At 49.9% G+C, this 23,677-nt stretch overlaps 1 protein-coding gene and 1 long non-coding RNA gene across 2 annotated transcripts in view; one reads left to right on the forward strand and one right to left on the reverse strand.

The window, feature by feature from the left end:
• LOC137846970 (uncharacterized) overlaps positions 1–23,677 on the reverse strand; it is a 475,040-nt gene that overhangs the window by 149,137 nt on the left and 302,226 nt on the right. The gene's annotated exons all lie outside the window — the stretch shown is intronic.
• LOC137847411 (olfactory receptor 14J1-like) lies at positions 14,116–15,051 on the forward strand. Its single transcript, XM_068665688.1, has one exon. The coding sequence runs from the start codon at positions 14,116–14,118 to the stop codon at positions 15,049–15,051; it is 936 nt and encodes a 311-aa protein (XP_068521789.1).

Here is a 23,677-nt window from a genome sequence, read left to right on the forward strand (position 1 = left end):
GCAAGATTTGTCTAAAGGAACATCGTGCCCTTTACAAGAAGAAGAGCCCTGTCCTGCACTGATGAAGAGTAACCCTACACATCAGGGCAGCGTGGGACGCTGCTGAGTGAGCAGTGCCCAGGAGGAGAAGGGCCTGGGCACCACGAGGGATGTCATACAAGCAGTGGTGCCTGCTCACTAGGAACCAGGCCAGCTTCCTACAGAGTTGCCTTACGAGGAGCATGGCCACCAAGATGATATGAGTTATCAGATTCAGCTCATCTGAGTAAGAGACCACCAAGAGAAGGGTCTGCAGCCAGCAGGGTAAGAGGTACAGGTATGAGAGTCCTTAGGTAAGGCTGCTGTGGAAAGGATTAAGGGCTGTGACAAGACTGAGAGACCCAGCAGGACCCAGGTCTTTGTGTCTATGGCTATGGCTGTTGTCTCTGCCACTGAGGTCTATGAGCAGACAGATTACTGTTAAAACACCAGGGCCTCATTGCCTCCTCGCCCCCACCCATGAAGCAGGCAGGGGTCGTACCATTCTCCTGCACTTGGCCATGCACATCCCCATCTCCTACTGCCCCACAAAGAGCCCTGAGCAACCTGTAAAGGAAAGGATCTCCCTTCCCAGGGGATGGAGGTCAAGGCCTGGCTCTTGTGCTTGGTGACACACATCCAGTTTGTCCACACATCAGTGTCACCTTCACATTGCCTTTGTCTCCTTGTCCTCACTGCCTCCATGCTTCTGCTCTAATGAGCTCCAAGAGAGGCTGTGTCAGTGCTGGCCCTCAGGGGGACACTGCAGGAAACTTGCCTCTGACTTGCACTTCTGGAGAGATGTCTTCCATTGTCTCGGAGTGCCTGAGGTTTGTGGGCTCATCAGCAAAGCCCCAGAGGGGTGATTGCAGTGCCTTGGGCTGGTGCTGTGCTGCTGAGCTGGTCTGGGCTTGAGGGACAGAGAGAGCTCGTGGCAAGAGGGCCCTGGAACAGAGAGCCAGCTGTGCCCAGGAGCAGCTCCTCTGCACAACGCAGCAGGGCTGGGGGCTCTGACCGCAGCTGGCACACAGAGAGGAGAGAAGGAGAGAGGGCTTGGAGGCACTGAGGAGCGCAACAACAGAGGGCAGCGTGTGGCAGGACACATCTGCAGGCTCTTGACAGAGTCTCTGGCAGCAGGGCCATGCAGGTGGGGTTGCCAGAGGGGTCTTCTACACCTGGCACATACGATGGCCAATAGTATCTCTCAGGATGGGTCTTATTCTACCTGTAATATGGCATAGAAAATATTTTAGAGAATGGTATTTTTGAGGGGGCACTTTAACAGGAAGACTGAGGCTTGGTTTATTTGAAATGGAAGACTTCCTTGGATTCTGTGCTTTCAGAGTCTTGGTATGGAGGAGAGGCAGGTTTCATGACAATGAATTTTCCCTATTCTAGAGGATATGGAGACTCCAAGATTATTCCAGTGAGAGATCAATATGGCAACAATGAAACTTCAGGCACCTCAGCCTAAAGACTGAAACAACAACGTTTGTTATCTCCTCAGGACTTATCAGGTCTTTAGGAGCTGCAACCCCCGTGATGCCCTGTACTCAGGAAGTGCACAGCTTGTGGGATGGGGTCTGTAAGGAAGGACTTAGAAGATGCATGGGGACAGAGATCCTGTTTCCAGCAGGGAGATAGGAAGGCGGTAGAGATATGAAAAGGCAGGTGGTGAGAGGGAGCTGCTGCCAGAAATGCTGTGCGAGGGAGGGTTCAGGCACCTCGCTGCCAGACCCTGTAGGGCAGGTGCCTTCCCTGGGACACCCCCTGCTCTCCTCTCCTACCAGCACAGCCTCTGCCCTTAAGCCCCCGGTGTCCCCAGCAGGATCTGCCTCATCTGCAGGCAGAGATGCAGCACAGGAGGGTCTGCTGAGTGTCCGTCTGTCCCTCCCTGGCCTTGCCTCCCTGGCAGCAGCACGCTGGCATTCCTCCTGGCTTCTCCAGCTGCCCGTGCTGCTGCTGGTCTTGTTCCCAGGCTGGCTGGGGATGGGGGTTTTACATGCCCATGGCATGAGCCCTCGGTGTGCCTTGGGGAAAGGGAGTAGGGGGACAGGGTGAGGCGTCTGGAGATGGGCACTTTGAGCCGGGATTCCTCTGCTCTCAGCAGGGTCTTTGCTCTTTTCAATCAAATGTGAGTAGAACTTTACTATAGCTCTCACAGGGCATCTGAGACCGTACTTGATGGACAGACTGGCTGTCCTCCCTAAAGAACACTGCACACTAAAGTGACAGTCCCTTTTTCTCTGATAATTATCTTCAAGGATTCCCTCTGAGTCCAGCAGAAATAGCCAGGATCTGTGGCTTGGAAACATTCCTCAGGAGTGGTGGGACAGCGGAAACAAAAAACTCAAAAAACAAAAATTTAAAATAAAATTTAAAAAAGCCTCCACAACTCTGCTCTGCAGTTTGGTGAACTGGGAACAACACGGGAAAAACCCTCTGAGATAAGGAGGGAAGAGAAACTGACATTTCCCCATGTTCCTCTTCACCTCTTGCTGTAGGACAGGACTGACACCTGCATTGCCGACAGTAGGGCACCATGTTCCAAGAGACAGCCTCAGGCAGAATGAATCAGGATGCATGAAAGGGATCTGCCAAATGTCTGCCAGAAGGTGCACAATATAGGCAATGATTTTAAATGAAAAACTGAATTTGTTTCCCTCTGATACATTTCTTGTACTTTATTACTCTCATCCTCTTCTTTGTTCAGGACCACATCCCGAAAAAAGCAGATGTCCAACAGAAGCACCATCACTGAGTTCCTCCTGCTGGCATTCGCAGACACGCGTGAGCTGCAGCTCCTGCACTTCGCGCTCTTCCTGGGCATCTACCTGGCTGCCCTCCTGGGCAACGGCCTCATCCTCAGCCCCAGGAGATGATCTTGCTCTCTTCCTTCCCACCACTCCCCACACAGGGCAGGCCCTCAGGAAACACTCCACCACTCTGCCCAAAGCCATGGCCAATGCCCTCTGGGACACCAGGGCCATCTCCTATCAAGGCTGTGCTGCACAAGACTTTTTTGTTGCTTTCTTGTTTGTAGCAGAGTATTCCCTTCTCACCATCATGGCCTATGACCGCTATGTTGCCATCTGCAAGCCCCTGCACTACGGGAGCCTCGTGGGCAGCAGAGCTTGTGCCCAGATGGCAGCAGCTGCCTGGGGCAGTGGCTTTCTCACTGCTGTCCTGCACACGGCCAAAATATTTTCCCTGCCCCTCTGCAAAGGCAATGCTGTGGACCAGTTCTTCTGTGAAATCCCCCACATCCTCAAGCTCTCCTGCTCAGATGCCTACCTCAGGGAAGTCGGGGCTCTTGCGTTTACTGTTTCTTTAGTCTTTGGTTGTTTTGTCTTCATAGTGCTGTCATATGTGCAGATCTTCAGGGCTGTTCTGAGGATGCCCTCTGAGGAGAGCAAGCACAAAGCCTTTTCCACGTGCCTCCCTCACCTGGCAGTGGTTTCCCTCTTTGTCAGCACTGCCATATTTGCCTACCTGAAGCCCGCTTCCATCTCTTCCCCATCTCTGGACTTGGTGGTGTCACTTCTGTACTCAGTGGTACCTCCAGCAGTGAACCCACTCATCTACAGCATGAGGAACCAGGAGCTCAAAGTTGCAGTGAGGAAAATGCTTCTATATGTGCTTCTTAAGCATCAATGTTGTTAATAGTATTGTGATTTGTATCATACCATTTTTATCTTTAGTAGTACTATCATATTGTAATCATTAATAATAATCCTCTGAAGACTACCATTGTATTTGAGAAACGGACATGACAGATTTTCATATTATTTTTCTTTTTTATTTTTTAAATAATTTTTAATATTGATTTAATTTATGTAGTAATTTATTTACTTTGAATACATCTTCTAATCGACCAATTGAACTAGGCTTCCTCTGTAGGTATATTCAATTAAGAAAAGAGCATACCTTCACTGGTCTCAGCTGCCGTTTCTTGCCATCTGCTCTGGATCTGGGGGAGCAGCCACAGCATGCAGGAGGGGCTCAGGACCAAGAGCCCAGCTGCCACATGCAGGAGCAGCCCCGGTGGCCCTCGGGGCTGCCCCTCACTGCCCGCTGGGCTCTGCCTCTCTGCTGCCTTTCAGGTCGGGGCTGCTGCTTCCCTGGCGCCATGGCCATGGCCAGCAGCAGGACGTGGCCTTTTCCCTGCTGCTGTCTTTTAGCTTCCAGTTTGTTCCCTTGTGCTCCTGTGTTTGGGTTAGCCCTCAGATCTTGAGTACCTTGGTGACAGTCCTGTTATCTCTACAGTGGCATTCCTGTCCCTGCAGGCAGGAGCAGGCACTGTGCAGCCCTGGGTCACAGCTGGCCTCCCTGCTAGCACCACAATAATACAAGGGGCTGCTCAAGTCAAACCCAGAAGCCTGGAAGCCTCCTCCAATGCTGCTGTCAGGACTAGAGCCAATGGGTCTCACAGGAAAAGCTTAATAGACCCGCAGCATAGTGGACCTCCACTTCCATAGTTGGCCCCAACCCAGGAGACACTAGAAAGGCCCAGAGCCGCCTTTGTGCCAGCAGCTGCTGTGCCTTGCGAGGGACTGGGCCTGTGGTGGCCATGCCCAGAGCCCTGCAGCAGCCTGCAGTGGGAACTGCCCTGGGGCCAGCTCAGCCTGGGCTGCTGTGCTGGGGAGAGGGCAGGGAGGTGGGGAGAGGTGGGCAGGGGCTGGGCTGGGCTGGGCAGTGCCCCGCAGAGGGCAACAGCACCATCAGGGAGCGGTGGCAGCATGCAGGGGAGGGCTCCCAGCAGGGCTTGGTGCTGCAGAGCCAGGGCTGTGCCAAGGGAGCCCAGAGCTGCAGGGGCAGGGGTGAGGAGGCCGAGGGCCAGGGCGGCTGCTGCAGGGGCAGGGAGCTCAGCATGGCCCTTGCAGCCCCCTGCCCTGGGCCTGCCTCTGCCCTTGGGCTCGGCCCTGGCCTTGGCTCTGCTGGCAGGAGCGCTCTTGCCATGTGCTTCCTGGCCTCCCCTCGCCTGCGCACAGCTGCTGACTGCTTAGGCTGCTGCCACAAATGTGTCCTCACTAGCAGCACCACCCCTTGGGCTGCTTCTCCTGGCCTCCCCCAGCTCACTGCCTTGACACTTTGTCTCTGCTGGGCCCCACCCCACCTTCCCAACCAAAATGTGTCCCTTGACTGTCGGCTCCATTCCCCTGCCCCATGGAATGACAGTGCCATGGTGGGACGTGTTTCCAGTGGGCTGTCTACCAGACACAGTAATGAATACTATGAGCAGGACTAGAGGGGTCCTGCTTCCAGCCAGGGGGAGGCAGGGAGGAAAGGGACAATCGGATTTACTGGACTGTTTACATTTTATGGCCTGGCACATCAGATCCACAAAGGTATCAGGCTCTACTGGACAACAGTGCACAGAGTACCCTAATGTCATCAAGCTAGAAAGAGGTAGAACCCACCTGTATTTATAGAGTGACAGGGGCATCCCAAGAAATAACTGTACTGGCTGAAATGAGTCTAACAGGGAAGGAATGGAAAAAGCACCCCACTGGGACTGGCCCAGAGGCTATGTGCATCCTTGGCATAGACTGCTTCAGGAGAGGGAACTTCATAGTTTCAAGAGGGCACCACCGGTGGGGCTTTGGCAGAGCTGTCTTGGAGACAAAGGACATGAAACAGTTGTCTACCTTGCTTGGCCTTCCACAGAATCCTTCTGTTGGGGGTTTGCTGAGGGTTGAAAAACAGCAGGTGCCAATGGCTACCATGGTGGCGCACCTGAGGCAGCATCGCACTAACCGAGACTCCCTGATTGCCGTCTATGAGCTGGGTTATTGACTGGAGAGCCAAGGTGTAGATGTAGTGATTGGGAGCATGGTTTAGTGATGGACTAGTCAGCACTAAGGTAAAGTTGCCTGACCTGGGTGACACGTCCCAGAGTAGTGTCAGGCACAATGCAATTCTTTTTGCCTTCTGCATCTATAGCACAGCAAGTAGGACTTTGCCCTACTCTATTGACTGGGCAGGTCTTTTCACTTTACTCAATTTAGGTTTCCGTGGCTGGAAGGGGACAATTTCCCAAAAGAGACCAAGCTCATGGCTACAGCTAGAGCCAATGAAGATATATTTTCTTTATTTTTCACCCTGAGTTTTCCACAGATGACCCAAGATAGTCCATGGATGTCCATGGATGTCCATGTGTCTATTGAGATTCAGGCTGAATTTCTCAGGATCCAATGGTCATTTCAATCTTTTATTTTATTTTTTTTATTTTATTTATTTTATTTCAATCTTTATTTTATTTTATTTTATTTTATTTTATTTTATTTTGTTTTGTTTTGTTTTGTTTTATTTTATTTATACTTTGTTTCCCAAGGAACCCCTAACTTGTCTTAGAAAGGGTTTCATGTGCTCGGCTGGGTTGCAGTTACAGGGACAAAGACCACTGCTGGCAGTGGAGGTGTCAGACCAGCACACTCTGCTCTTCCTCCCAATGAAGGTCTTCAAAGAAGTCACCCTGGATGAGTAGCAATAGGAGAATGAGGTTCAAAACTGAAATGCAGAAAAATTCAGCCTTTGAAACAAGAAAATATTTTTACTTGGTGCTCTTTGAAATCTTCTTCCTAAGCTACATCTTGCAAGATCTGCAATTAGCTGCACAAGGCGTGAAGGATTGAAGACATCTATCTAAGAGATGTTAGGAGTTTCTGCATTTTAATGAGTTCCATGGTGTATTTTGGTGCTCAGTCTATGAAGCTCAGGTACTGAGAGGAGAATGATGCAACTGCTAGAGAAAGTATAGTCAGAAGGAAAAGTTGAAGTGACTTGGAGTATTAATGGGCCCCACTGAAGGCTGTTACTAACAAAGCCTCCCCAGGGACTTGTTAGGGTAGATAATTGGAGTCCATGATTGTGGACAGGCAAAACACTGTGCTGAGAAAAGTCTTGGTTGGTTTTGGTGATGCAGAAGAGCCAAGGGTTGGCCCCAGCCACTGGAGCGGGAGATCCTGCACCCCTACGTCTGGCTCAAGGCTGTTCCTTGGGTCTGTGGGATGCGGTGGGCAGTGTGATGCCATGAGAAGAACAGTAGTATGTCACCTCTGAGCTGCTGTACAGGATTGCAAGGAATCAGTGAGGTCCAATTGCAACGAGTATAACATCTCTCCTCCTAAGCTCTCGCCAAGGAGACAAATATCTCAAGGTTCTTAGCACCTTCCAATTTTACCAGCACCTTCTGCCTTCTCCTCTGCAGGCTTTCCTATGCTTTCCCACACATTGCCCTATTTGCTTGAAGTCTGCAGACAAACATCTCTGTTCAACACTTTGCTCTCATCCCTTGCTTTCACGCTTGTCTTGCCACCCCTCACCAGCTGTTCCTTGAAACACAAAGCCATGGTCTGATCAGAGGGTGACCTGTGGGACAATAGCATGACCCTTTGAGGGACACTTCTTCCTCCCTGTGGCCAGTTCCAACCTTCCAGGGCACACTTTGTGGCAAGTTTTTCTCTCCTGCTCTTTCCTACTACCAAAGGAAGCTCCATCAGGGTGGAAACCACTCCTGAAGTAGGCATCCCAACCCAGTAGGGACTAGGACTAGGACTAGGAGAACTCTAGGGACTAGGGACTAAGGCTCACCTTTCTCTGATAGAGATCAATCAAATTTTTAGTAGGAGGGTTTGGTGTTCATCTTGGGGTGTCAGATATGTAATTAGGGTATGGGCAAGCTCTTTCGTTGAGGGTTTTGTTTCAGTCTGCAAGAAGACTTGGGACAAATATAGCATTTTAATGCTAGATCAGGGCAGGGATCAGGGTGAGCCATAGCGTAAAGGTAATGGAAAATGTTTATGGACTAATTTTGTCTTCAAGGGATATTTTGGTCAAAAATTAGAGCAGTGGATTCCTGTCAGGGTGTGGAGTGGCATTTAGATTTAGGTATTAATGTTACAGGTTAGACTAGAGCCTTACACATCTGCTTTAAGTCTGGAGAAGGATGCAAAGGTCTATAGGAGCACCCTTCTCAATATGCCCAGCAGCTCTGCAACACAACAAAAGCAGCCCTGAAGGATGAGTTTAGGCAAAAACTGATACCTCTGACATGACAACACCTATTCAAGACCTCTTCCTCTATGGGGCCTACCAGGTGCTTAGAAAGAGGGGATCTCACAAACTGTGTGCAGAGCAGCTGCATCTGCTGGCCTGTCATGGAAACTGGCAGATGTGGGCCTAAAGGCACAGATCCAAGCCAGAAGTCAAGGGCTGAGCTGTCAGCTACTTCAGAAAGAAGTCAACTCACAGCCACTTAACAGCCATTAGCTTCCTACTGGGCTGACAGCTTCTGAGGCACCTTGCCCTCATAATACCAGACCTACAAAACACCCCCTTTTTGGGCCAGGACCTGCCCAGATAGAAGTGAGCTGGTTCTTATCCTTCAAGCCTGCTGGGCTCCCAGCCTCTCTGACACTCAGGAGCCAGTTCCGTGCCAGTCCTGGGTGGTGCTAGGGCAGGAGGGACCTTGTAGACAATGTTCCAGCCCTGTGCCTGTTGGCAGTCTCTCAGCTCTTTGTGCACAGTGAAGATCATGCCCACATCCAGAAGCCTGAAGCTGGCCTAGCAGACACTCAGGGAAGCGCCCTCCAAGCCCCAGCCCCAGCCCGAACCCCAGGTGACGGTGCTGCTCTGCAGAGCGAGGGGTTCTGGTGTCCAGGGCATGGGGACAGTCTGCAGGGCCGTGCTGGGCAGGCTGGGAGGCAGACCCAGCTCATGGGGTCACTGCCATTGCCCCAGGGCTGCAAGGAATCACTTGCCAGGCTCCTTTGGTGGGGCTTTTGTGTGCCCTGGAGCTGCACAGCTCTCCTCTGCCTGCTCACACCAGATTGAGCACTTGAGCTCTGCTCATTCCACCTCAGACAGGCTCATGTTCTGTGGGCTCGATTCACTGCTGTCTCCTGGGCTCAACAGAGGAGTCCAGTGAGTCCTGATGTGTTGGGATGCCTACTTCAGGAGTGGTTTCCACCCGAATGGGGCTTTCTTTAGAATTAGGAAAGAACAGGAGAAAAAACTTCCACAGAGTTTACTTTGGAATTTCGGCTTTGGCCATGAGAAGGAAGAAATGTCTCTCAAAGGGTAATGCTGTGGTGCCAGAGGTCACCCAAAGAGTGTCTGTGATCAAACCATAGCTTTGTGTTTCAAGGAACAGCTAGTGAGGGTTGACGAGACATCATTGAAATGATGTAATATCCAGGATGAAATCAAGGTGGTGAACAGACATAGGTATCTGCAGACTTCAGGGAAATAGGGAAAAGTGTGGGACAGCACAACAAAGTCTGGAGAGGACAAAGAGGTGGGTGCTGGCAAAAAGGACATTTTTGTCCCCTTGGCTAGAGCTTATGAGGAGATGAAATACAGTCATTGCAATGGGGCCTCATGCCTTTCTTGTGACCCTGTGCAGAGGCTGGGAGTTGTCATACCATTGTTCTTCCCGTGGCATCACACTGCCCACCACATTCCTTAGACTCCCAAGAAAAGTCCTGAGCCAGATGCGGGGGTGCAGTATCTCCCCTCGCAGTGGCTGGGGTCAGGCCTTGGACCTTTTACTTCACCAAAACCAACCAAGACTTTTCTCAGCACAGTGCATTGCCTGTCTGTAATCATGGCCTCCAATTATCTGCCCTAAGCAGTCCCTGGGGAGGCTTTGTTAGTACCAGCCCTCAGTGCGGCCCATTAATACTCCAAGTCACTTCAACGTTTCCTTCTGACTTTACTTGCTCAAGTGGTTACATCACTCTCCTCTCAGTACCTGATCTTTATAGACTGAGCACCAAAATACACCATGGAACTCATTAAAATGCAGAAATTCCTAACATCTCTTCCATAGTTTTCTTCAAGCCTTCATGCCTTGTGCAGCTACTTGCAGATCTTGCATGGCGTACTTAAGGAAGAATATTTCATAAAGCAGCTAATAAAAAATATTTTCTGTTTTTAAAGAGTGATTTTTTCTGCATTTTAGTTTTGAGAATCATTCTCCTATTGCTATACATCCACGGTGACTTCTTTGGAGACCTGCATCGGGTGGAAAAACAGAGTATAGCGGTCTGACTCCTCCACTGCCAGCAGTGGTCTTTGTCCCTGTAACTGCAGCCCAGCCCACACATGAAACCGTTTCTAAGACAAATCGGATTCCATCAAAAAAATAAAATTTAAAATAAATAAAATAAAATAAAATATTAAAATTGAAATGACTTCTGCAATCTGAGAAATTCAGTTTGAATATCAGTAGACACCTAGACTTTCATGATTCTCTTGCGTCTCGTGTGGCAAACTCAGGAAGAAAACTAAAGAAAATATATCTTCAGGTGGCTGTAGCTGCACCCATGAGCTTGGCCTCTTTTGGGAAATTGCCCCTTCCAGCCACGGAAACCTAAATTGAGTAAAGTGAAAAAACCTGCCCAGTCAATAGAGTAGGGCAAAGTCCTACTTCCTGTGCTACAGATGCAGAAGGCAAAAAGAATTGCATTGTGCCTGACACTACTCTGGGACGTGTAACCCAGGTCAGGCAACTTTACCTTAGTGCTGACAAGTCCATCACTATAACACATTACCAAGCTCTACATCTATGCTTGGGCTCTAAGGTAATAAAATAGATATTATAACATAATAACATACAACATAACATAGAGGTAATAACATTCATGCAATGCCGGTAGTGCAGTAACACTGACTTAACACAGTTACATATGGCCCTTACCTTACTTAAGCCAGTAACTTTAATGCTAAATGCTACTACAACAAACTGAAAGAAATCAGTTTTCTCTCTTGATAACCATAATCCTTTCACTTAACACTAACATTAAAATGCCTTATTTAACCCTAGGCTCCTTGACAGACAAAAAACACCAGTAAACCACAGAGCTTGTCCATACCTTAACCACAGACATGACAGCACAAACAGAACACCAAACACTCCCACTAAAACTTTGCTGAATCTCTAATCCAGAAAGTGAAAAAGAGATATCGAGGGGGGTAGAGAAAGATCATCTCTACCTCAGGATCTCATGGCCCAGCAGCAGGAATGTGACCATGGCAGTGACTTTGAGGTCACTTCTGTCTCTGCACATGATAGGGCAGCAGCAGGAATGTGTCATGCAAAGGGACTGTGAGGTCACTTGTGTCTGTAGGTGGCAGGTCACCCTTGGCTTCTCCCTGGGATCTGCACTTTTGGGCTGACATCTGGCAGTAGCCCTGCTAGGCCAGCAGAAGGCACCTGCTTGGCATGCTGACTGGGGGATCCCCTCTGCCCCCAGAGCCAGGAGGACCCAGGCAGAAAGAAGGCCCCCAGATGGGTTGTCCTGTCCCTTCTGCTTGAGTCCATGAGTGGGCAGCAGGAGGCACAAGGCTTGGCTGTGTCTAGCCAAGAAGCTGCAAGACCAGCAGCAGGGCCCTGTCTTGGAAGCTGCTGGTGAGGTGACTTGTGTCTGGTTAGCGGAATGGATGCAAGAAGGCTGATGGTTTGGGATGCCTACTTCAGGAGTGTTTTCCATCCTGATGGAGCTTTCTGTGGTATTAGGAAAGAGCAGGAGAGAAAAAACTGCCACAAAGCGTGCCCTGGAATGTTGGCACTGGCCATGAGGAGGAAGAAATGTACAGGGGAACAACTGGTTTTGATGCTAGTAACAGAGGTAAAGAAGGCATTAACCTCAGCCTTTACCTCATCCCTTGTCAACAGGTTTTCCCCCCAAAATCCTATAAAGGATTATGATTCTCCCTAATCCTCCTTCATTTAACGTATTTTTTTTTATTGTTAGTTTATTTTTTTATCGTCTTTGACAATAATAGATGGATTGAGATACAGCTAAGCTTTGGCCCTTCTAATTTTGACCTGCACAGCCCCATAACATTCAGAACACAGCTCCAGATAAACTGACAGCATGCATGAGAAGAAAGCGCAGCAAATGTGGAACCTTACAGCCTTCCATCCCCTACTCTTCTCTGGCTGTGCTGCCATTCCATTTAGCTGGTTACTCCTGAATTATCCAAATTTCCCTGTAACTCTTGCTGCTGCTGCTGTCTGGTCAGAGATAGCACAATTACATGAAGGTTGAACTGTCTGCCTGCTGACATTAACAGCTGATAGAGTGGAGCATCACTGTGGGTGAACCTTGAGAAACTGCAGGATTTTGACTTCAGAAAACTTTTGACTTTCACATGGAGAAGAGCCCAGTCCTGTACCAGAAGAAGAGAAACCCCACACATCAGGGCAGACTGGGACCCTGCCGAGTGAGTAGTGGCCAGGAGGATGAGGTCCTGGGCACCACGAGGGATGCCATACAAGCAGTGGTGTCTCCTTGCTACGAACCAGGTCAGCTTCCTACAGAGCTGCCTTACGAGGAGCATGGCCACCAAGAAGATCTGAGTTATCATATTCAGCTCAGACCCGGTGTGACACTGCATGGACAAGTGCCTACAACTAGCTGGTAAAGAGGTGAAGGTCTTGGAGTCCCTAGGACAGCCTGGTGTGGAGAGGAGCAAGGGTTTTACCAAGGCTGAAAGTCCCAACACTGAGATCTGACTGAAAGTCACTGCCACTGAGGCCTGTGAAGAGACATCTTGATAATGAGCACAAGGTCCTCATTATCTCTGTGCATGCACCCATGAACCAGGCAGGAGATGTACCATTCTCCTGCACTTGGCCACACACATCCCCATCTCCTACTGCCCCACAAAGAGCCCTGAGCAACCTGTCAAGGAAAGGATCTCCCTTCCCAAGGGACAGGTTAAGACCTGGCCCTTGTGCTTGGCGACACACATCCAGTTTTCCTACAACTCAGTGTCATCTTCACATTGTCTTTGTCTCCTTGTCCTCACTGCCTCCAGGGTTCTGCTCTAACGAGCTCCAAGGGAGGCTGTGTCAGTGCTGGCACTCAGGGGGACACTGCAGGAAACTTGCCTCTGACTTGCCCTTCTGGAGAGATGTCTTCAGTTGTCTCTGAGTGCCTGAGGTTCGTGTGTGGGCTCATCAGCAAAGCCCCCAGAGGGGTGAGAGCTTAGGGATATGGTTTAGTGGGGACTGTTAGTGTTAGGTTAGAGGTTGGACTCGATGATCTTGAGGTCTCTTCCAACCTAGAGATTCTGTGATTCTGTGATTCTGTGATTGCAGTGCCTTGGGCTGGTGTTGTGCTGCTGAGCTGGGCTGGGCTCGTGGGACAGAGAGAGCTCTTGGCAAGAGGGCCCTGGTGCAGAGAGACAGCTGTGCCCAGGAGCAGCTCCTCTGCACAGCGCAGCAGGGCTGGGGGCACTGCCTGCAGAGACAGAGTGCTTAAAGGCAGGCAGAAGTGGCAGGATGCACAGAGCTCACTGGGGGAGAACACTTCCCAGCCCTGAACCTGGTAAGTCTGTGGCTGGAGGGCAATGCAGCTTTTGGTCCTGGAGGAAGGAGAAGCTGGGGGTGCAGGCAGGGCTGCCCAGGGCTGTAGTGCAGAGCAGGGTCCCTGCACTCAGCCTGCCTGGGAGCCCAGGTGCTTAGGCAGAGGAAGGGCAGTGCAGGGGCTGCCTGCAAAGAGAAGGAACTTTCTGCACTCTCTGCCTGCCTCTTCCTGCTCTGACTGTGGGGCAGGCTCTCTGTTAACAGAGTGGTTGTATTTGCACAGGTGACTGAGCTTCTACTGCCTTCAACTGAGACATAAACAGTTCAGTGATGAACCTGAGAATATCCCTTCTCTTCTCTCTGATTACAGACTGCACCACAGCTTTTCTGAGCTGTTCTTCAGGACCTGCAGACAAGGAGATGTGGTTTTTCAGCACAAACATTGAGTGCAGCCATCCCCCAGCTGAGTGCTGTAAGCAGCCAGCAGCTGGGCAGCAGGGGATGGACAGAGCAGCCCTCCTGGATGTGACCTCTTGCTGAGGTTTGATCCCACAGCAACGACATTTCCTACTGCAGTGGAGCTGTGTGGCTGTGTGCTGTGTAGAGGACATTCAGCAAGCACAAAGAAGGGCTACAACCACGGAGAGACACAAAGGTCACCTTGAAAGAAAGACAATGTGAAGGCTTTAATGAGAAAATAAATGAGTATTGTTCGGGGAAATTTCCCCTAACAGTCTGTATTTTCCCTTCTATGCAGTGCCCTTGATGAAAGGCAGCAAATGCCCAACATCAGCTCAGTGAGTGAGTTCCTGCTGCTGGCATTCGCAGACACGCGCGAGCTGCAGCTCCTGCACTTCGCGCTCTTCCTGGGCATCTACCTGGCTACCCTCCTGGGCAACGGCCTCATCCTCAGCGCCGTAGCCTGCCACCACCGCCTCCACACCCCCATGTACTTCTTCCTCCTCAACCTCGCCCTCCTCGACCTGGGCTGCATCTCCACCACTCTGCCCAAAGCCATGGCCAATGCCCTCTGGGACACCAGGGCCATCTCCTATCAAGGATGTGCTGCACAGGTCTTCTTTTTTGTTTTTATGATTGGAGCAGAGTATTTCCTTCTCACCATCATGGCCTATGACTGCTACGTTGCCATCTGCAAGCCCCTGCACTACAGGAGCCTCCTGGGCAGCAGAGCTTGTGCCCAGATGGCAGCAGCTGCCTGGGGCAGTGGCTTTCTCAATGCTGTCCTGCACACGGCCAACACATTTTCCCTGCCCCTCTGCCAAGGCAATGCTGTGGACCAGTTCTTCTGTGAAATCCCCCACATCCTCAAGCTCTCCTGCTCAGATGCCTACCTCAGGGAAGCTGGGCCACTTGTGTTTACTGTTTCTTTAACATTTGTTTGTTTTGTTTTCATTGTGGTGTCCTATGTGCAGATCTTCAGGGCAGTGCTGAGGATGCCCTCTGAGCAGGGCCAGCACAAAGCCTTTTCCACGTACCTCCCTCACCTGGCTGTGGTTTCCCTGTTTGTCAGCACTGGCATATTTTCCTCCCTGAAGCCCCCCTCCATTTCCTCGCCATCCTTGGACCTGGTGGTTGCACTTCTGTACTCGGTGGTGCCTCCAGCAGTGAACCCCCTCATCTACAGCATGAGGAACCAAGAGGTGAAGGATGCAGTCAGGAAACTTCTTCAATACATGTTTCTTGATCATCAGTGATGTGTTCAGAAGATGTATTTCTGATAATATGCAAATATTTTGATTCATAGTATATCCTATCATTTTTATCATTACTAGTGCTATCAAAACATTTTAATTAATAATAATCCTAACAGAAATAAAATGTTATTTGGGAAAATGATACGATATTTTTAAAATTATTTTTATCTGTTAGAATTTTTAAAATATTTTATTTTGTTTTTAATAATGTAATTTTTACCATTCTAAATGTTACATTTTGTGTTTGCTTTGACCATATCTTCTAACATACATAGAGAACCAGGCTTCTGTGGTAGATAAAGACAATAAAGATACCATCAGAAATTCATTGGTCTCAGTATCCCTCTCTTCCCATCTCCTCTCGATCTGGGGCAGCAGCCTCAGCAACCAGGAGGTGCTCGGGGCCAAGAGCCCAGCTGCCACAGGAAGGAGCAGTGTATTTGGATTCGACCTTGTGGATCTAGGTGACAGTCCTGTCGTCTCTATAGCAGGGACGGCACAAAGCCTTTTCCACATGCCCCCTCACGTGGCCATGGTGTCCGTCTCCCTCAGGCCTGTCATGGTTGCCTGCCTGAAGCCCCCTCCATCCCCTCCCCATCCCTGAACCTGTTGGTGGCAGTTCTGTACTCAGTGGTGCCTCCAGCAGAGCACATCCTCATCTGTAGCATGAGGAGCCAGGAGCTCAAGGATGCCCTGTGGAAATTAATGACTAGATGTGTCTTGGATGCAAGAAATGTCTGATCTGCTTCTGCACATGACTTGCAATGTCAATAACTGGAGGAAGAGCCAGTATACCTGTTTGTGTGTTTGTTTTTTTTATGTTTGTTGTTTTTTTTTTTTTTTTTTTGTGGTTGTGTTTGTGCATATTCTTATTACATTAATTCAGCTAATGAACACCCATTAAAATGCTATGGATGTACCTGTTGAATAGAGCTCATAGACTCTGTGCTTGTGAAGCCATGCTCTCGGTGAATTTAACCTTAAGGAAGTTAAGATTTTACTGCCTTTTTTGTCTGACATCCTTCCTCTGAGACCTGTTCTGGCTCTGCAGGGGCAGTGCCCGTGTGCAGGGGTGCAGAGGAAAAGAGTCCCATTACAGCAGCACGGCCAGGGAGCACCAGCGCTTGGGGCATGCAGAGCTGCTCTCTTGCCACTGCCGCCTTGTCCTGCTGAGCCCTGCTGGTGGGGTCAGGCCCGGCTGCTCCTCTCACTTGGTGCCAGTGCTGCTGTGGGGCTGTGCTGGGACTGCAGGCAGGGACAGGCAGTGGGCACGGCAGTGGCACAGCTGGCCTCCACTGCAGCACTTCCCTCCTAAGGGGAAATCTCCTTCAAGGTGGACTGACCAGAACTCAAGTGCTAAAACTTCTGTGAGCACACAGAAGAGAGGCACACCCCATTGCACACGTAAACCCCAGCAAAGGAGCCTGGGGAGTGATTCCTTGCAGCCCTGGGGCAATGGCAGTGACCCCATGAGCTGGGTCTGCCTCCCAGCCTGCCCAGCACGGCCCTGCAGAGTGCCCCCGTGCCCCAGGCACCACAGCCCCCTCGCTCTGCAGAGCAGCATCTCCACCTGGGGCTGGAGCTAAGGCTGGGACTGGGGCTGGGGCTGGGAGGGTGCTTCCCCTGAGTGTCTGCTAGACCAGCTTCAGGCTCATGGCTTCTGGATATAAACAAGTTCTTCACTGTGCATTAGGTGCTCAGAGACCACCAACAGGCACAGGGCTGGAACATTGCCTGCAAGGTCCCTCCTGCTCTAGCACCACCCAGGACTGGCACGGAACTCGCTCCTGTGTGTCAGAGAGGATGGGAGCCCAGCAGGTGTGCCAGGAGCTTGGAGGATCACAACCAGATCATTTCTACCTGGGAAGGTCCTGGCCCAAAAAGGGGGTGTTTTGTAGGTGTGGTATTACAAGCTCAGTGCTGCATCAGAAACACTAAGTCCAGCAGGAAGCGAATGGCTGTTAAATGGCCTGTGAGTTGAGCTCTTTCTGAAGTAGCTGACAGGTCATCCTTTGACTCCTGGCTGGGATCTGTGCCTTTAGGCTCACATCTGCCAGTGTCCATGGTAGGGCAGCAGAAGGCACTTGCTGTGCATGTAGTTTCTGAGATTGTCTCTTTCTAACTACCTGGTATGCCCCATGTTGGAAGAGGTCTTGGATAGTGGTTGTCATGTCAGAGGTGTCAGCTTTTGCCTGAAGTCATCCTTTAGGACTGCTTTCAGTTTTCTACACAGAGGGAGCCACTGCCTCCAAGATGCTTGGGGCAAACTGAACCAAGCATGAGGGTTTGGAAAAAGATTGCCTGGGTGCACAGAAGCCATTCCGTATGCAAAAGTTGGAGGCAGGAAACAAAATTTTGGGGTGGTACAAGAGCTGCTGGGCACATTGTGCAGGGTTCACCTACAGCCTTTGTGTTCTTCACCATCCTGACTTAGGTGCCATGTCAGTCTCAAGAAAGGAGTAGCCAACAGATATGAGACAGGTACTCTGAGATCATGAAAGCCATCAGAAAGCTGCCTCTAAGAAAATGACTGATATGGGAAAGTCAGGAGAAGCCTGGCCAGGAGAGATGTGAGATTTGAGGGAGGGAAAAGGAGTTTGCCCAGAAGAAATTAATGATTTCTGTGAGGTTGGAACATTCAGGCAATGTCGATTATGCTGTAACGCTGGCTTAAAACAGTCATATAAAGCCCTTGCAGTATTTTAATCACTGACATTAATCCCCAAACATAAATGCTACTCCACACCCTGACAGGAATCCATTATTCTTATGCCTGACCTCAAAGTATCCCTTCAAGCCAAAACACAGCCTATTGCTGCTTCCCTTTATCTTTAGACTCTTGCTCACCCTGATCTGATCAGCTTGTGGGCCACAAGGAGGAGATGGGTGGGAATGCTCTGAGGAGCTCAGCTCTGCCTCAGCATCTCCTGTCCCAGCAGGAGGAATGTGACTGTGGCAGTGACTGTGAGGTCACTTCTGTCTGCACTTGATAGGGAAGCAGCAGGAACGTGTCATGGAAAGGGACTGGGAGGTCATTTCTGTCTGTAGGTGGCAGGTCACCCTTGCCTTCTCCCTGGGATCTGCACTTTTGGGCTGACATCTGGCAGTGGCCCTGCTAGGCCAGCAGAAGGCACCTGCTTGGCATGCTGACTGGGGGATCCCCTCTGCCTCCAGAGCCAGGAGGACCCAGGCAGAAAGAAGGCCCCCAGATGGGTTGTCCTGTCCCTTCTTCTTGAGTCCATGACTGGACAACAGCAGGCACAAGGCTTGGCTGTGTCTAGGCACGAAGCTGCAAGGCCAGCACCTGCTGTTCTTCACCCCTCATCAAACCCTCAACAGAAGGATTCTGTGGAAGGCCAAGCAAGGTAGACAACTGTTTCATGTCCTTTGTCTCCAAGGCAGCTCTGCCAAAGCCCCACTGGTGGTGCCCTCTTGGAACTTTGCAGTTCCCTTTCCTGATGCAGTCTATGCCAAGGATGCACATAGCCTCTGGGCCAGTCCCATTGGGGTGTGATTTATGGAGTAATATTTTTGTCAAGAAGATGGTTGATATAAAGAAGGGGTCATGTAGGGGTGTGGCCATGGGTGTTGGCAAGCCCCATGGTTGATGATACCATCAGACTCCTAAGGATGAGGCCATCAGGAACGTAAAAGAGTTTAGAGGGAACATAGAAGGGTGAGGACCTGTAACCCTGGTCATGCAACTTTACCTCGGTAATGACAAGTCCATCACTAAACCATGCTACCAAGCTCTACATTGACATCATGTCAGATGTTAATGTGTGCAGGCAGACAGTTCAACCTTTGTGTGATTGTGCGCTCTCTGATAAGACAGCAGCATCAGGAGCTGCAGGAAAGTTTGGATAATACAGGAGTAACCAGCTGAATGGAATTGCAGCACAGAGTCACAGAAGGTTAGGCGATGGAAGGCTGCCAGGTTCCACCTTTTCTGTGCTTCCTTCTCATGCATGCTGTCAGTTTGTCTGGAGCTGTGTCCTAAATGTTATGGGGCTGTACAGGGACGAATATAGAAGGGCCAAAGCCCAGCTGGAGCTCAATCCGTCCATTACCGTGAAAGACAACAAAAAAATATTTATACAAATACTTCAGAAAAAGGAGGATTAAGGAGAATCGTCATCCCCATGCTGGGAGAACGGGGCCAGTAACCTGGACTTAGAGGGCAGGGAAGCCAAGCAGCTGGGATCCCCCTGTAGGGAAGGGGGGATTGACAGAGGGATTGGAAAAGTAGCACATAGCTTCACCCTCTGGAGGTGACACTTGTCAAGCATCAAGGAAAGGTATCCCTTCCAGGAAGATCTTCTATGTCAACCAGGAAAGTGGACCACCACGGAGAGGGGTATCTGGTACCTGGGGGAAAGTACTGAGTCTGGCTGGGGTAGTTAACTTTCCTCGCAGTGGCCCAAACAGTGTTGTGCTTGGCACTTTTTTCTAGAACAGCCCTGATATCAGCCCACTGTTTGGTCTGTTGCTGAGCAATACTGGCACATCAAGTCTACCTCCAAATCCCCCAGAGCCAGTAGGGTGCAGATAGGCAAGAGGTGGGAAGGGGACATCACCAGGGCAGCTGACCTAAACCAACCACAGGGATATTTCATACCATATGAGGTCACACTCAGCAACAAAAGGTTGGAAAGGGGAGGGAGAGAGGGGGCCCTCATTATGAAGACATCTATCCTTCCGTACAGCCACTACGTGTATGCAGGCCCTGCTTCCCCAAACATTACTGAGCATCACTCAGTGATGGGAAGTAGAGAATAATTATTATTTTTTAATTAAATGACCCTTTTCTTACAGAATCACAGAAATGTTGAGGTTGGAATGGACCTGCAGACATCATCTAATCCAACACCCCTGCTCAAACAGGGCAGCCTGTTACAGTGTGAGAAACCTCTCTGGGTGAGAAAACCTCTCTGGGCAGCCTATTCCAGTGCTCTGTCACGCAAACAGTGAAGTTCTTCCTCATTTAGTGATGAAACCTCCTGTGGTTAAATTTGTACCCATTACCCCTTGTCCTATCACTGGCCACCACTAAGAAGAGTTTGGCACCATTCTCTTTACATTGTACCCTCAGGTATTTGTAGAGGTTGATAAGATCCCTTCTCAATCTCCCCTTCTCTGGGCTAAACAGGCCCAGCGTGCTTAGTCTTTCCTCAGAGGACTGTAGTGGTTTAACCCGGCCGGCAGCTAAACACCACGCAGCCGTTCGCTCACCCTCCCCCCTCCCTCTCTGGGACGGGGGAGAGAAATGGAAAGTGAAGCCCGTGAGTTGAGATAAAGACAGTTTAATAAGACAGGAAAATAATAATAACAAAAATAATAATAACTATAATAATAATAATGATACAATGGTGATAATACAAAAGTAATAATAGTATGTACAAACAAGTGATGCACAATGCAATTGCTCACCACTCGCTGACCGATGCCCAGCCTAACCCCGAGCAGTCCGGCCCCCTCCCCCCGGCTAGCCACCCCTATATATATTGTTTAGCATGACGTCAGATGGTATGGAATACCCCTTTGGCTAGTTTGGGTCACCTGTCCTGGGTCTGTCCCCTCCCAGCTCTTACTGCACCCCCAGCCTGCCCGTTGGCAGGACAGAGCAAAAGGCTGAGATGTCCTTGGCTTAGTATAAGCACTGCTCTGCAACAATTAAAGCATCGGGGTGTTATCAGCACTCTTCTCATCCTAAGCCAAAACACAGCATTCCACCAGCTACTAGGAAGAAAATTAATTCTGTGCTAACTGAAACCAGGACATCTATCCACCCCTTATTCCATACCATTTATGTCATGCTCAGGTTACACTCTTTTCCATACATTCTAATTAGTCACCTATAGTAATCATGGTAGTGATAACATACAGTAGAATATACTAATTAACATGGTACAATTCAGTTCATGGGCTATTCTCACCCAGTATTAAATCTCCCTGAGGTACACACTGGACCTCTCCGTTCTTTTGCATCACCCACCAAGTGTATCCAGGTCCCTGAGCGAAAACAATTCCACGAATCGGTTTGCCTTTTCCTGAGGCAGGAGTAGCCCAGACTGTTTTACCCAGCATATTTTTTACATGCACTACAGGAACTTTATCCCCATCTACAGTATGTAACAGGTTTGATTGGGCAGGTCCAGCTCGGTTGGTAGATCCCCTAGTATTGACTAACCAGGTGGCCTTTGCCAAATGCGTATCCCAGTTTTTGAACGTCCCAGCGCCCATTGCTTTCAAGGTAGTCTTTAACAGGCCATTGTATCGTTCAACTTTCCCGGAGGCTGGTGCATGATAGGGGATGTGATACACCCATTCAATACCATGTTCTTTGGCCCAAGTGTCTATAAGGTTGTTTCGGAAGTGAGTCCCATTGTCTGATTCTATTCTTTCTGGGGTGCCATGTTGCCATAGGACTTGCTTTTCAAGGCCCAGGATGGTGTTCCGGGCGGTGGCATGAGGCACAGGATATGTTTCCAGCCATCCGGTGGTTGCTTCCACCATTGTAAGTACGTGGCGCTTGCCATTGCGAGTTTGAGGGAGTGTGATGTAATCAATCTGCCAGGCCTCTCCATATTTATATTTCAGCCATCGTCCTCCATACCAAAGAGGCTTTGACCGTTTGGCTTGCTTGATTGCAGCACATGTTTCACAGTCATGAATAACCTGTGCTATAGCGTCCATGGTCAAGTCCACCCCTCGATCACGAACCCATCTGTATGTTGCGTCTCTACCTTGATGGCCTGAGGTGTCATGGGCCCATCGGGCTATAAATAATTCACCTTTATGCTGCCAATCCAGGTCCACCTGAGCTACTTCAATCTTAGCAGCCTGATCCACCTGCTGGTTGTTTTGATGTTCTTCAGTAGCCCGATTCTTGGGCACACGAGCATCTATGTGGCGTACTTTCACAGCCAGGTTCTCTACCCGAGCAGCAATATCTTGCCACAATGCAGCAGCCCAGATGGGTTTGCCCCTACGCTGCCAGTTGTTTTGCTTCCATTGCTGTAACCATCCCCACAGGGCATTTGCTACCATCCATGAATCAGTGTAGAGATAGAGAACTGGCCATTTTTCTCGTTCAGCAATGTCTAAAGCCAGCTGAATGGCTTTCACTTCTGCAAACTGACTCGATTCACCTTCTCCCTCAGCAGCTTCTGCAACTCGTCGCGTAGGACTCCATACAGCAGCCTTCCATCTCCGATGCTTCCCCACAATACGACAGGACCCATCAGTGAACAGGGCATATTTCTTTTCATTCTCTGGTAACTGGTTGTACAGTGGGGCTTCTTCAGCACGACCCACCTCCTCCTCTGATGATATCCCAAAGTATTTGCCTTCTGGCCAGTCCGAGATCACTTCCAAGATTCCTGGGCGACTGGGGTTTCCTATTCGAGCCCGCTGAGTAATCAGTGCAACCCACTTGCTCCATGTAGCATAAGTTGCATGATGCGTAGAGGGGACCCTTCCCTTGAACATCCAGCCTAGTACCGGCAATCGGGGTGCTAGGAGGAGCTGCGCTTCAGTACCGACCACCTCCGATGCAGATCGAACTCCTTCATATGCTGCCAATATCTCCTTTTCAGTTGGAGTATAGCGGGCCTCAGATCCTCTGTATCCCCGACTCCAAAACCCCAGGGGCCGACCTCGAGTTTCCCCAGGTTCTTTCTGCCAGAGGCTCCAGGTGGGGCCGTTCTCCCCGGCTGCAGTGTAGAGCACATTCTTTACATCTGGTCCTGTTCGAACTGGCCCAAGGGCTACTGCATGGACTATTTCCTGCTTGATTTGTTCAAAGGCTTGTCGTTGTTCAGGGCCCCATTCAAACTCATTCTTCTTACGGGTTACTTGGTAGAGCGGGTTTACAATCAGACTGTAATTTGGGATGTGCATTCTCCAAAACCCCACAACACCTAGGAAAGTCTGTGTTTCTTTTTTGTTAGTTGGTGGAGACATAGCTGTTATTTTGTTGATCACATCCATTGGGATTTCACAACGTCCATCTTGCCATTTCATTCCTAAAAACTGGATCTTTCGTGCAGGTCCTTTGACTTCATTTTGTTTTATGGCAAAACCGGCTTTCAGAAGGATTTGGACTATTTTCTTCCCTTTCTCGAAAACTTCCTCTGCTGTGTCACCCCACACAATAATGTCATCGATGTACTGCAGGTGTTCTGGAGCTTCCCCCTGCTCTAGCGCAGACTGGATCAGCCCATGGCAAATGGTAGGGCTGTGTTTCCACCCCTGGGGCAGCCGATTCCAAGTATATTGGACTCCCCTCCAAGTGAAGGCAAATTGTGGCCTGCACTCTGCTGCTAGAGGGATGGAGAAAAATGCATTAGCGATATCAATTGTGGCGTACCACTTGGCTGCCTTTGACTCAAGTTCATACTGAAGTTCCAGCATGTCCGGCACTGCAGCACTCAGTGGTGGCGTGACTTCGTTCAGGCCACGATAGTCCACTGTTAGTCTCCACTCGCCATTAGACTTTTGCACTGGCCATATGGGACTATTGAAAGGTGAATGGGTCTTGCTGATCACTCCTTGGCTCTCCAATTGACGAATTAGCTTATGGATGGGGATCAGGGAGTCTCGGTTAGTGCGATATTGCCGCCGG

This window comes from Anas acuta, chromosome W (assembly GCF_963932015.1).
Source record: "Anas acuta chromosome W, bAnaAcu1.1, whole genome shotgun sequence".
Lineage (NCBI taxonomy): Eukaryota > Metazoa > Chordata > Aves > Anseriformes > Anatidae > Anas > Anas acuta.

Excerpts from the sequence above, each read along its gene's own strand:
- LOC137847411 (XM_068665688.1), top strand. The coding sequence starts at position 14,116 with ATGCCCAACATCAGCTCAGTGAGTGAGTTCCTGCTGCTGGCATTCGCA.